Source organism: Chenopodium album, chromosome 11, assembly GCF_948465745.1.
Source record: "Chenopodium album chromosome 11, dcCheAlbu1.1, whole genome shotgun sequence".
Taxonomy (NCBI): domain Eukaryota; kingdom Viridiplantae; phylum Streptophyta; class Magnoliopsida; order Caryophyllales; family Amaranthaceae; genus Chenopodium; species Chenopodium album.
Window position 1 is genome coordinate 51,294,232 of NC_137844.1, and position 14,027 is coordinate 51,308,258.

At 36.5% G+C, this 14,027-nt stretch overlaps 2 protein-coding genes across 3 annotated transcripts; one reads left to right on the plus strand and one right to left on the minus strand.

The window, feature by feature from the left end:
• Positions 1–3,692: 3,692 nt before the first annotated feature.
• Positions 3,693–6,825, minus strand: LOC145569104 (uncharacterized). 2 transcript variants are annotated; one of them, XM_081628472.1, is made up of 2 exons: positions 5,443–6,825; positions 3,693–4,993 (listed from the first exon to the last, which is right to left on the minus strand). In XM_081628472.1, the coding sequence occupies exons 1-2, from the start codon at positions 6,682–6,684 to the stop codon at positions 3,980–3,982; spliced, it is 2,256 nt and encodes a 751-aa protein (XP_081484598.1). In that variant the 5' UTR covers positions 6,685–6,825; the 3' UTR covers positions 3,693–3,979. The 2 variants fall into 2 exon arrangements, with proteins under 2 accessions (XP_081484598.1, XP_081484597.1); XM_081628471.1 differs by having other exon boundaries at positions 3,730–4,996.
• A 1,625-nt stretch (positions 6,826–8,450) lies between these two features.
• On the plus strand, positions 8,451–12,259 carry LOC145566804 (uncharacterized). The gene is made up of 3 exons (XM_081626107.1): positions 8,451–8,726; positions 8,808–9,017; positions 12,098–12,259. Exons 1-3 carry the CDS (start codon positions 8,451–8,453, stop codon positions 12,257–12,259), a joined length of 648 nt encoding a protein of 215 aa, XP_081482233.1.
• The last annotated feature ends 1,768 nt before the right edge of the window (positions 12,260–14,027 follow it).

Here is a 14,027-nt window from a genome sequence, read left to right on the forward strand (position 1 = left end):
TAAATATGTCACCAACAAGGGCGGTTTTCAACCGAACACCATTTGAAGCATGGAGAGGTAAGAAACCCGGGGTAAGCCACTTGAGAATTTTAATAACTATTCTAAACTTGATGATAAATCTGACAAATGCATCTTTATTGGTTATTGTTCTCAATCCAAAGCATATCGCTTATATAACCCTGTAAGTGGCAAAGTGATTATAAGCAGGAATGTGGTGTTTAATGAGGAAGCTCGCTTCAAGTGGAATGTCGACAAGGATGGCATGGCTGATTATGTTCCCATAGATGGTGAAGCTGATGAACAACCAGCTGCAAATTCAACCACCTCCTCACCTACAAGCACTCCACCATCAACTCCAAGCAGTAGCACGAACGAGTCACCTAGCTCTTCTGGCAGCAGTGACAGCCGTGACACTCCAGTAATAAGAAGTAGGCCTCTGGCAGAGCTTTATAGTTCTTGTAATTATGATCTGCTGGTCACCGACCCTATTTTATTTGAAGAAGCTGAAGAACAATCTGAATGGCAGCTTGCTATGAGAGAAGAAATGGCAACAATTGAGAGGAACAACACATGGGAGTTAATTGATGCTCCAGAAGACAAGAATGTGATAGGGCTGAAGTGGGTGTTCCGAACAAAATATAATGCTGATGGAAGTATTCAAAAACACAAGGCTAGGCTCGTGGCAAAAGGATACTCCCAACATCAAGGTGTTGACTTTGACGAGACATTTTCTCCCGTTGCTCGATTTGAGACGGTGAGAATAATGTTAGCATTGGCTGCCCAGCTCAAGTTACTTGTGTATCAACTCGATGTGAAGTCTGCGTTGTTGAATGGTTATCTACAAGAAGAGGATTATGTGGCCCAACCAGAAGGTTTTGTTGTAAATGGCTTTGAAGACAAAGTATACAGATTGAGGAAAGCTCTTTACGGGTTGAAGCAGGCACCACGAGCATGGTACAGCAGAATTGATTTCTACTTTCGGAACAATGGATTCACAAGAAGTGAAAATGAGCCCACCTTATACTTCAAAAGTGAAGCCACACCAATGAATGTCAATGAAAAGTTACAACGTGAAGATGGAACGGAAGCAGCAAATGCAAGGCTATTTAGGAGTCTAGTGGGTGGTTTAAATTACTTAACACCCCTACATTGCTTTTCCAGTCAGCTTGGTATCCAGATTTTTGCATGATCCTACCCGGCAACATCTTGGTGCAGCCAAAAGGATACTTCGATATGTTGCTGGAACTATAGACTTTGGCATTTGGTACTCAAAAACATCAAGTTTCAAACTTGTGGGCTTCACTGATAGTGATTGGGCAGGTAGTATTGATGATCGTAAGAGCACTTCAGGGAATGTTTTCAGTCTTGGTTCAGGTGCAGTAACATGGAGTTCCAAGAAGCAAGAAACAATAGCTTTATCGTCTTCTGAAGCGGAATATGTAGCAGCTACTTCAGCAGCACGTCAGGCTTTGTGGCTTAGAAAATTACTAGCTGATCTTGGTTATATGCAAGCAGAAGCTACTGATATTTTTTGTGACAACAGGTCAGCTATTGCAATGAGCAAAAATCCAGCATTTCATGCCAGAACTAAGCACATAGATGTGCAGCATCACTTTGTTCGACAACTTGTAGCTGATGGAAAAATTATTCTGAAATTTTGTGGCACCAATGAGCAGGTGGCTGACATCTTCACTAAGGCACTTCCTCAAGCTAAGCATGATTTCTTTCGGATGCAACTAGGAGTGTGTAACTTTGAATCAAGGGGAAGTGTTGAATGACTAATTCAAAGTTAGTTGCTATTATTTAGCTATGTTTAGTGTTAGCAGTAACTTAGGATGCTAATAAAGTTGTTTTAGAGGTTGTTAGTGGGTTAGTAAGTTTATGCAGTAAAGTTAGGAAGTGGGATTATGCTCCCTATTTTTTAGTTTATTTTTGTTAGTAAGCTGCACTATTTAAACAGATGTAATTTGCTTCCTTCAATTCAAGTTAATAAAATCATCTTTTGCTTTCTACTATATTATATTGCTTCAACAAGGACGAGGACAACGATGGAGATAATACTTCCTCAGTTACTAAATAGTTACATCATTAATTCATAATTTCATATCTAAGGTCAAATTTAAAAAATATTGACCGACGGTAGGTAAGATGTAAGTCCATGTAACCAATGTAATTTAGTACTCCGCTTCGTATGTTAGATTGTTATTAGTAATCTAATTCGATGATATACCGGACCAAAAAACCCGTGAGGGTTGAGATCCAGTTAGAATCTTTCTCCTTACCTTTAAAAAAAATTATAATTCAAAGATTGTTTTGTATTGCGCTATGTAATTGACTAACTTTCTCAATTGTTTTTGACTTTCGTACACATTGTTTGCTTTGCTTAATCTCAATCTTAATTAATTACTGAGTATTTCGTATTTATGAATCAATACATGTTTTGTTTGAGGGTATAATTATAGATTGGAAATGTGCATTGTGTGGAGTACAAGTAATTTATAATAAAATTTATTTTGAATACCTAGGATTGAGTCAATTTAGTTGCAGGTTTACAAATTATTGCCAAAATGACAACCTTCAACCCAATCCGAGTTATTTATAACTCAGATAAATATCACAATAAGTAATGGTTGTCGTGTTGGGTTCACTTCTAAAATTTACTTCGTATTAAGCCGTTGAAACCTTGGCCCAAACTTGTAAAATTCACTCCGAATTGCAATTGCGTGGAGCTATTTGGTTGAGAATTCATAAATTAGACTACTATAAGGATCAAATTAGAGCTGATTTTATATATAAATCGGCGTTTGGTGTCTAAAGTAGGTTGGCTTTATGAAATGACTAAAAAAAATATTTGAGGTGAAAAGGAGTTAAGGACCATCTTTAAGCTCCTGGAGTCCTGCAACTTAGGAGATTACTATATTGAATACGCTCTTCATTCACAAGACTTTCGAGGTTGTATTTTGACCATTGATTACTCCTTTATACATTTTGATTATACAATATTATGAAAATGCCTTTAAACAGAACCTTACTGGTTGGTATGATTTTTATTTATTACTTCAATAGCATACATCTAAACAACAAAGTTTAATCTTGAAAATTGTACATAAACAATGTACTCTGTAACATCTACTACTAGTATTACGGAGTATGTTTCATGAAGGGTAATGTTTAATATTGATAAAATGAGTATATAATGAACTGTTATCAAGAATACACTGTCATTACTCTTATTAGATGACTTGATTAAGCATTGAAATATAGAATGCAATTGTTATTCTTCTCATATATGGCTGATTTCATTCGAAAATAACCGCAACTTAAGAAACATATTGCTTCTAGTACTCAACTTCCTACAACAAGATGTTTCATGAAATTCATGCCTAATGTTAAGTTGTTCCAAAGTCTGTCCTCTTTCTATATATTTGGAGCACTTCAAAACGAAGATTTTATCAACAAATATTCTTCTGTGCCACCTGATCAGATGTATTGCATCTCCCTAGCAGCATACTACATATTTTTCAACCTATCTAAAGTACTTTATGTTCTCCTTTTAGCTTTATCTTGCATCTTTATACTGTCAAAAGATGTAAACATTTTGCAGCAGTCTGTATCTGTTTCAAATGGACCAGGTGACGAGCATTTATATTATCTAACTTTTACTCAAAAACCCATTAATCATTCTTTCTACTTGATACTGCTGTGAAATCTTACCAATATAATTCATATATAACTAATGGCAGAATGTGCATAATTCTGTAAACTGTTTGTTCTTGTAATTATTGGTCATTTATTAATGACATTGAGAAATTCAAATTAATCCGGTGAAAGGCATAATTTGCAATACCGTAGAGAAAAAATTTCTCTAAACAATCTTGATAAGAAGCTGAAAGAAAAAGAAAAACGAGTTGCAAAGTATGCAACTACTTTACAAACATAATCTTACCCTACAATGAAACTAAAACACAAAACAAACAATTTACATTGAGGCAACAGCTGCTTTTGATGCTGATGCAGTAGGAGCTCTACTGGCGATTGTCCTAACACGAGCAGCTCCTCCGTTGCTGAATTTCTTCTCAGGTTCCTCATTGATTCCACAGGCAATTTCAGATGTAGCGTGTCTTTGAAATCTTGCAGGGTTCAACTCTTCTCGGCTGTAAGACTTTGAAGTCCAAGATTCTGTTGAATCAGCTGAAGTTGGCTCCCAGGTTGAAGAAGAGAGCCAATTTTGCTGACTTCCACCCACATAGCTATTGCTACCAGAAGACTCTTCGTCGTTGAAATCTCCACCCTTCATCCTTACTGTCACATACTTGTGTAAACTCGGCTCCATCAAATCATCACTTACTTTCACTTCTGATTCAACAAAGGGGTCCTTCGACTCTAAAACCTTCTTACTACTGTTGAAAGAGAAGTTGGTTTCCTTTGGGCTTTTTCGCCTGTCATCAGAGCCAGTCATGGAGTTAAGATCCGCCACAGCTTCAACTATTGAACATGCCTTGCTTACACATGGTGGGAGTTTGTACGAAGTGCTCGTATCCATGTTAGAACTTCCAGCATTATTACTGCTACTGACATTTGCATTTGCAGTAGCATTAGCATTCGTGTTTGAGCTTTTCTTCTGGTGGAAATTCTGAATGTCTCGAAGCAGTAGAGAGTTATAGTCAGTAGCCGGGGTAGGGGCTAAAAGAGCCTCAACACTGATGTCCAGGTCTTGTGATCGCCTTGCAGACCTACTTCTCATCAATGTTTGTGGCAACTTCAGGGTCTCAGCACCCGAGACAACAACCGGAGTCACCATGGCATCATACTCAACTGTATCTAAATGCCCCCTCTTATCCTCAATCATTTGCTCGACATTCGGTGTCTGAAGCTCATTCACTCTGCAGTAATTAGTTTTTGTAACCTCATATCCTTCAGCCCCTCTGCTTCTGCTTCTTCTATGAGTCCCCTGAATAGATGCTTTAACATTGTTTGTCTCTGCATACTTGTTCTGCTGCATCACAATTCACAACAGAAGCAACTCAGCTTATACACATGATGCAGTTAAAAGCAGAAAAATAAATCGCAATCTCGGTCACTCTAAGGCAAGTCAATCAGCACTGCACTGATGATTACTGCATCTAGGCCTAATTATTCAAAATTACAAACAAGTGAACCTAAAATATTTGTAACATCCACCACCCCCAATTCATATCATATAGATTACCATTATACACGAATTCGAAAACGTCATTTGTAGAAACAAGTGAACCTAATATATTTCACAGAAATTGCAAATAAAAAACTTTATTGTGATTGCTGAGCTAATATGCAGTAAAATAGTCATGTAAATTAGCATAAAATAACATGTCCAATCTAATAACAATAAAAAACATTAAGAACAATTAAGAGGCTAACAGATAAAAAAAAAAAAAAAAAAAAAAAAACACAAAAAGTTACCTGTAATCCAGAATTAATAGGCTGCTTAACAAGCACAACATCCTCCTCAATTTCCTTCCCTTTACTAACAGGCCTCTTGTTAGAAAGCGGATGAAACGGAAGTGAATTAATATCAATTTCATTCAAAGGCGTTCTCCTAAACGGCGAATGCTCGGCTTTCCTTGACCCATTCCGGCTCAACGGAGCCGAAAGCGGCTGCTGCTGGCCTCCACCGCTACCATTCCCTTGATTACCACCCCTTACAGGTGAACTCGCTCTAGCAGGTGAAATCGCCCTAGCCGGTGACTGAGACCGCGGCGAACCCACATTCCTCTTCACTAAAACCCTCTTCACATTCCCATCATTTCCATTTCCAACACTAGCCTTTTCAACAGACAGTGAAGTCACAGTTGCAGGAACAGACACTAATTTCCCAGGCCTAACATTCCCATTACCATTGTGTGTTTGAGTTATTGGACTTTCGGACCGTCTTCCAGGAGACCTACTAACCCTCCTACCATTACTCTGTGATCTCTCTTTACTCCCTGACCTTTGCTGCTGCTGCTGCTGCTGCTGGTCCCTCTCCCTGCTCCTACTCGGAGTAGTCCTCCTTCGATTCGAACCCCGGGACTGTCGCCTCCTGGATCGTTCATCATCATCATTCAATTCATCTTCATTCCCATTACCTATTCTCTTGGAATCCTCAATAGTATCATTCTCTCTATCGAAATCGAAACTCCGTTTCGAACCTGAATACCTCCTTCCATGCCCATTCCCATTACCATTTCCATTCCCTTTACCAGATGAACTCCTACTTAACCTACCACATTGAATCAAAATGGCATCAACTTCTTCCTTTGTACAACTTGAAGTTCTTACTGCTTGCCCATTTGCAGCAGCTGCTAATATATTTCTACCAATCTCTTCGGACCCGGATCCTCTACTCGGGTCACTCGAATTTGATGAATTCGATACCGACCCGTCTGAATCCGGTCTCTTTTCATTACTTTTTCTGTGTTGAATTACAAAAACCTCCTTCTTCTTCTTTGTTGAAACCTCCTTTGCTTCACTTTCTATTTCTTTTGTGTTACATTCCGGTTTCGGGGATGCCGCCTCGAAACCGGCTAATTGCTTCTTAGGGTGCTCTAGTTTAACCGGAATCGGAATTGAAACCGGAACCGGAAGATTCTTTTTTGTATCAATTTGTTCGATTTGTGAATGTGAATTTGAACATGGGTCATTCTTGCTCAAACAACAACCCATCTTTAATTTATGAAATAAATTTTGATGAGATTAAACTAAAAATCTGAAGGATTAAAGAGAAAGAGAAAGATAAAGGGTTAATTAAAGTAGGTGGGAGGAGCAAAATGAGAGGTAGAGAAGAAAAAGATTTGAAATTTGAGGAATTTGGAAGAGAGAGAAAAGAAAACAGGGCACAGTTTTCAAAGAAGGAAAGAAATTCAAATTTTGGGGGAAGGGCGGGCGAATGTGGAAATGTAGCCGTTAAATTAAAAGTGGGTAATTTCTGATGTGTATGTTTTGGATTATTTGTTTTAAACTCACTTCACTACTGAAGTACAGTAAGAAATGACCTTTTGTTTGAACTTACTTACCCTTTTAATATAGAATATTTAATGTCTAAAAGATCGATAAGATTTCGTGTTTTTCCTAAATGTGAAGCTTTTTTTGTCACATTATGGTTTGATTTGAAATTGGTAACGGCTACTTTGTGCTGTTGTGCATGTTACATTGTTGGAAAATTTTGGATTTTGCTGCTAGTACTAGCTTTTTGTTTAGCAATTTTGGAAAGGAATTTATTGTTTGGAAGTTACAAATAAATTGACTTAATCACGGATTTTAGTGATGGAACTAGGGATGTACTCCGTATATTTCATGGTGCAAAGTTTACAGATATTCAGTACTAGTAATACTGATTGAGTACACATAAATTAAAGAACAAATTGACAGGAATACTCCCAATTTTGCTCGATTAATCCAAAATAATCGAACAAAATAATCCCAAGTTTCGATTATTTTTAAATAATCCAAACTTTAACTCGAATTTGCTGTGGGTGGTCCTACTTATATAAATAATACTACCTCCGTTACAGGTTATGTGCAACGATTAGACATTTTTCCTCTCTGTTTTATGTCAAATCGTTGCACATAATCTGTAACGGAGGTAGTAATTATTATTAAGTAATTAATTAATTTTCTTCAAAAAAAAAGAAGTAAATAATTATTTAAATAAACCACCTTTCCCACTAACCACCTTCCCACCCAGCTACGGTACACATGTCCCCCCACCTCTACCCAACCACCTACCTTGTCGGCCCTCCCCATCGTCGGAGTAGCACGCAGTTGCAGGTACAGTCGGAGGCCTAGTTTTCTTGGCTCAAGTCGGCAGCATTGGCTTGGATTCCGACACCGACGACCATGGACTGAGTTTGGGCTTCTAATCGAGTCCGAATTCGCCATTTTTGTATTTTTTCGGGTCAAATCAAAAGCTATGAATCCATTAAAAAATACCCAAGTAAAAAAATTTAAAAACAAAATCAATGAAATGGGTATATCTGAATTTTCTCTAAGATCCAAGAACTGCAAGAACAACAGTAGTAGCAGAAGTGACAAAAAAAGGAAAGAAACGCGGTTCGAGATTGGCATTTGTTAAGATGTAGATATTTTGTAAATATCTGTCACAGAATTAGTTGTACTTTTATAGTATTTATAGCTCCTTGTAATCAAAAGTTGGTGTACAATCATTCTTATAGAAATAAAATCTGATTATCTTCTTCCTTTCTCTCTCTATATTTCTTCCTCTTTCTTTCTCTAGTTCTTCTCTAACAAACTTTAGGTCGAGTTTGCACATGGTATCAGAGCTTTTTGGCTTGATTTCCTGGAAATTTCTTTGATTCTTGTTGAATCTTGATTGATTTTTGTTCAATTTCTTCTTCCTCTTCGTTAATTCGATTGCAATTTTGCTATTTCTTGATTTCAATTGAGTTTTGCATTTTACGACTTCAATTGAAATGGAGATCTCTGATTCTATTCCAACTTCAGAAAATCATCAAAACAATTTTTCTTCTGGAATTAACTTCAATGATCCTTATTACCTTAGCAATGGTGATCATCCTGGCATGCAATTAGCTGTGCATGTATTAACTGGTTTAAATTTCTTGAATTGGAGCAGGACTGTGAAATGGGCGTTGATTGCCAGAAACAAAATGCAGTTTGTTGATGAAACTCTTGCGATTCCTCTTGCTGATTCTCCTGATCATCAGAGGTGGATTCGTAATGACTACATGGTGATGTCTTGGATCTTGAATTCGATTGATAAATCGATTGTAGAGAGTTTCCTGTTCATTAACTCTTCTTCTCAGCTTTAGAAAGAAATTTCAGAGAGATTTGGTCATACGACTACTCCGAGGTTGTTTGAGTTGCATCGGTCTTTGACCTCTACTCAACAAGAGAATGCTTCGATTGCTGGATATTTTGGTCGATTGAAGGCAATTTGGGATCAATTGCAACTTCTGAAAGGCTTTCTAGATTGTACTTGTGGTGCTATGAAGAATTGTAGCTGTGGAAGGTTGAAGAAGGTTCTGGAGAATTGATAGGCGTGTCGCGTACCTAACAAAAATAACCTAACAAGACCACTACTATGTAGATAGGCAAGTAAGGATCGAATCCCAAGAGACTATGGTTTGACTAATTTTAGAATGATCCATTATTACCACCAAAACTGATGATGTATGATTTAATTGCCAATATAGAATCACACTACCAGTAAATTATGGTTGCATAGTTCTTAATTTCTCTGCTTTTAATCAATTGAACATCAAAATCCCTGATTCGCAAAAACTTAGAAAGTATTACAAAGTGTTATACAAGTACATTTGTACCTTCTCTGCAGTAGATCCTCTGCCAGCACTAACGCCAGCACCAACTCGGTTAATTATGTCCCTTGTTTACTCAATTTCATTCTGCTGCTTCTCCCATGCAGCAAACTAAGCTTCAATCCAAGCTGCCTTTGAAATAACATAGTCAGAATAGTTTCCTATAAATGTCCTAGAAACACCCATTTCTGTTTCCACAATTTTGGTACAAAGCTGGTCAAGGAAGGCTCTATCATGAGATATGATAATCAAAACAATACACACGTTAGTAACTTCAAGGAAAATATTAAACAAACAATTAAGTTAAATAATTGAAATAGAGATTTGGGACCAAACCCTCAGAAATTATCAACCTTTCACGTCTAGGGCGAAGGCAACTTCGAGCTTGACTAGGTGTCTAGAACTTGTGAATGAGGTATGATGTATTTTGAAAAGGGCTAGGCTTAGAAAAAGAATAAAGAGAAAAGAGAGATGATTGGTGATGATCAAGCTTGTTGATGATTGAAAACGGGGAAATACGACCCTATTTATAGAGAAAATAGTCCGAAAACAATAGAAAAGAGTTAGAATTTAAATCGAAACAAAATTGGTTCTGTCGCAGAGCTGTCGTGCGCGACAGAGTCTGTCGCCAATCACGCGGCGCGATATAGCTGTCGTTTCGCGCTGAGACAGTTTTTTGCGGATTTTGTTTTTATCATATCTTTTGATCCAAAAGTAGAAATAAGTCATATAATATGTCGTTGGAAAGCTCTTGAAGTCTAATTTCCAACCCAATTGGAATTAGATTAAAACATTTTGTATATAAAAAGATATGGCCGAAATAGTGGAAGGGTGTCAGTTTTGGATAGAGTTTCGTATTTCTTTCATATATTTTTTGTTATAGCTCGGAATTAATATAATAATATATAATTGGAAAGATAATTTCAAGATAGATCCAACCATATAGTATTTTGATGAAAATTATGAGGAACGAAAATAATATCTGATCATCTTTGAACGTCTTTAAATTCGAATAGAATTAGGACTTAAAAAAGGAAAGTTTTTATCCAATTTCAAACTCTTTGATCTTATCTTTTCAAAAAGGATAATTAAGATATTTTAGAAACTTATAGAAGCTTCTAATAAATTCTAATTAGTTTAGGAATGGGATTAAACCTTTGGACCCTCCTTATGATCATTGGGCCATAGGTAAAATCCGGTTTGGGCCCAGTTTAGTATTTTGGCCATAACTTCCTCATTATTCATCGGAATTGAGCTTATAATATATCGTTGGAAAGTTCTTTTCAAGCCCCATCCAACTACACATTTATTGGACCCATATCATGGACCAAAATAAGCAAGAATGGACGTTTTTCATAAATAGGGTACAAAAAGGAATATTTTCAAAAGCAGAAAGAAATATTTTTGTTAAAACAAGAGCATTCATAAGACTCTTTCACATTTCACCTTGCTCGATGATCAAATGACGTAAAAGATATTCATCACCGGGTTTGGTTTTTGGGGAGACACAATTAGATGTCTACACTAATTAAACAAACTCAAATAAATACTTAGCAAGTAACAAATATAATAGTGAGAATTAATAACTAAAGAGATAAATAAGCGATAAAATCTAATAATATAATAAATCAAATGCTAAAACATCCAAGATCAAACATCACCACGAATAAAATTAATGCAATAGTCGTTCTACCCCTAACATATAATTCAATTGATTAATGAGGAAAAGTAATCCTCATATAGTACCAATGGTCTCTCCCGAGTTATCAATGGCTTCTTTTATCACAATCAAGCCTACTTCCGTGGAATCATGTAAATTAAAGACCTTGAGCACATTACTCTAATTTCCTAATCATCCATTCAACTACTCCCGTGATGAACTTCAAACCCTTAATTGATTTATTCAAATCCGTCAAAACCCAACTCCCGTTGCGATTAAAACAATGGATTAATAACAATACTAATTATCCCTAATCTAGTATTGGCATGAGCACAATCAAATAAGCATATCAATTGCAATTATCATTAGAGAATTTAAAAAATTAAATCAAGCATTAATCATATTCGGGTTCCGCTAGACCTTGGAATAAAGAAACTACTCACACATAGTCATGAAATCAAGAATGGTAATCAATAAAGAAAACATTATTAACAATAATAAAATAAGAGAATCGAGAAAAGAAATCAATACTTGGAATTAATTATGAAATCTTGAATCTTGAATGTAAAACCTTAGAAAATATTGTAGAAGAAGAACGTAATACCAAAACTCTAAAATAATGTATGTAAAAGTGATAAATAAAATACTATCTAAAACCTATTTATATCCTCGCATAAAACTAGGTATTTCTATCTTAATAGGACTCTCAAACGCCACCAAAACGAGCTGCCACAGGTAGGTTATGGCATGGAAGAAATCGCCACAGCTATATTGTGGAGCGGGCTGTCTTCGCCTCTCTTTTGCTCCAATAACAAATGCCCACAATCAGGTTGTGGTCGAAAGGTTGCACGCCACAACCAAGTTGTGGAGCAGGCTGCTGCAATGCTTTAGGATGCTAGAAACGCTCCATATAAAGAAGTATCTCGCGATCAAAACGAATTCCACGCAAATCGAGCCCTATTCCTACAAAAACAAAAACAAACAAACCGAGAAGAGCAATATCGAAATAGGAAGAATAATAACTTTAAAAGATTAGGAGAATGAAGAAAACACAATAAAACATGACCAAATATCACATATAAATCGTGTTATCAAGAATGATCAGCGCAACAAACTGATGCAGTTGTTGGCTGGCTTGAATAAGCAATATGATCCTGTCATTACTAATCTCTTGAGTACAGATTCTCTTCCTACTGTACACAAGGCGTATTATACATTGCAACAAGTTGAGCAGCAAAATCGGTTGAATGATGCTAAGAATGTTCCCGAAATGAGTGTGTTTTAAGCTGTGAAGATTTTTCCTAAACCTTCCTATCATTTCCAGAAGACGGATATGAAGAAACCTAAATCTAAGTTGTTTTGCGATTATTGTAAAAAGCGAGGTCATCTTGTTCATTCTTGTTTTACTTTGAATGGTTATCCTAATTGGTGGAACAAGGATAAACCTCAAGTGTCTGGTGGTTTTGTTTCTAAGCCTAATGTGCCTGCATCTAAGTTTGGTGCTAGAATGGCTAATAATGTTGCTCATGATGTTGCTGGTATTCTTGGCAAAGCTCCGCAAGAATATGGTGAATCAAGTGGTTTTTCTGCTAATTTTGCCTCTGTTGATCCAGTTCCGGCTTCAGCAGTTTACAATGAAGTGTTGAGGATGATGCAGCACAAATCTGTTCCTAGGGACAATCCCCTTGCTGCTTCTGTGAATTTTGCTGGTATTAGTTCTATCTCTTCTACAGATAGTTTATTGCCATGCATTGATCATAATAGCTGGATAATTGATACAGGAGCAACTGATCATGTGGTATATAATTTGTCATTGTTTGTTAAACTGACTCAGCTTAAATCACCTATTAGAGTGTCATTGCTAGATGGAACTGCTAATATGGTTAATCATGTAGGTTCAATTCCTTTGAACCATACTGTGATTATTGAAAATGTATTTTATATCCCTACCTTCAAACATAATCTCTTGTCAGTAGGGAAGCTGCTTGATCAAAATAAACTGGTTGTTGTGTTTAAGAAAGATGCCCATTATTTTCAGGACCTTGCAACTGATCAAGTGCAAGCTGTTGGAGAAAGACATTCAGGTCTATATAGATTTTCTTCTTCTTCTCATAATAATTCTGTTGTTTTTTGTTCTTCTCTGGTAAATAACACAATTACAGCCTCTGTAAATCCTAGTTCAAGTGTTACTCATGCTAGATTAGGTCATCCTTCTTTCAATACTATGAAACATTTAATAGTTCCTGGCAATGTTAATAACACTTCTGATTTTAGCTGTGAGTCTTGTGTTTTGGGAAAGCATCATAAGTTTCCTTATGAGTCTTCAGTTTCACATGTTGCTGGTATTTTTGAATTGGTGCACATTGATTTGTGGGGTAAATATTCTAGGCCATCTATGACTAGGGCAGTTTATTTCCTGACCATTTTAGATGATCATTCTAGAACCACTTGGACACATCTATTGCATTCTAAAACACAATTGTGTTCTACAATTGCTGCTTTTTTAGAGTATGTTGTTACTTAGTTTGGGAAGAGTGTGAAGGTGATCAGGAGTGATCGATAATGGAACTGAAATAATTCAGGAGGAGTGTAAGGTTCTTTTTGCTTCTAAAGGGATTGTTCATCAAAGAAGCATCCATGGGAATCCTCAACAGAATGGAAGGGTGGAGAGAAAACATAAGCATTTGCTTGAAACAGCTAGAACTATAAGATTTCATGCTTCTTTGCCATATAAGTTCTGGGGAGATTGTTTGTTGGCTGCTACATATCTGATAAATTTGATGCCTAGTTCTGTTTTGAGTTGGAAGTCTCTTTTTGAGGTTCTTTTTAGTAAGAAACCTAATTACAGTCATTTGAGGATCATTGGTTGTTTGTATTATCCAGCACACAAATCTCCTGATAAATTTGCTCCAAGGGCAAAGAGGTGTATACTCTTGGGGTATCCTTTTGGTCAGAAAGGATACAAGCTAGCTGTATGATTTAGACACTAACAAGATTGTTCTGAGTAGAGATGTGTATTTTGATGAGACTACTCTTTCTTTCAAACAATCAGA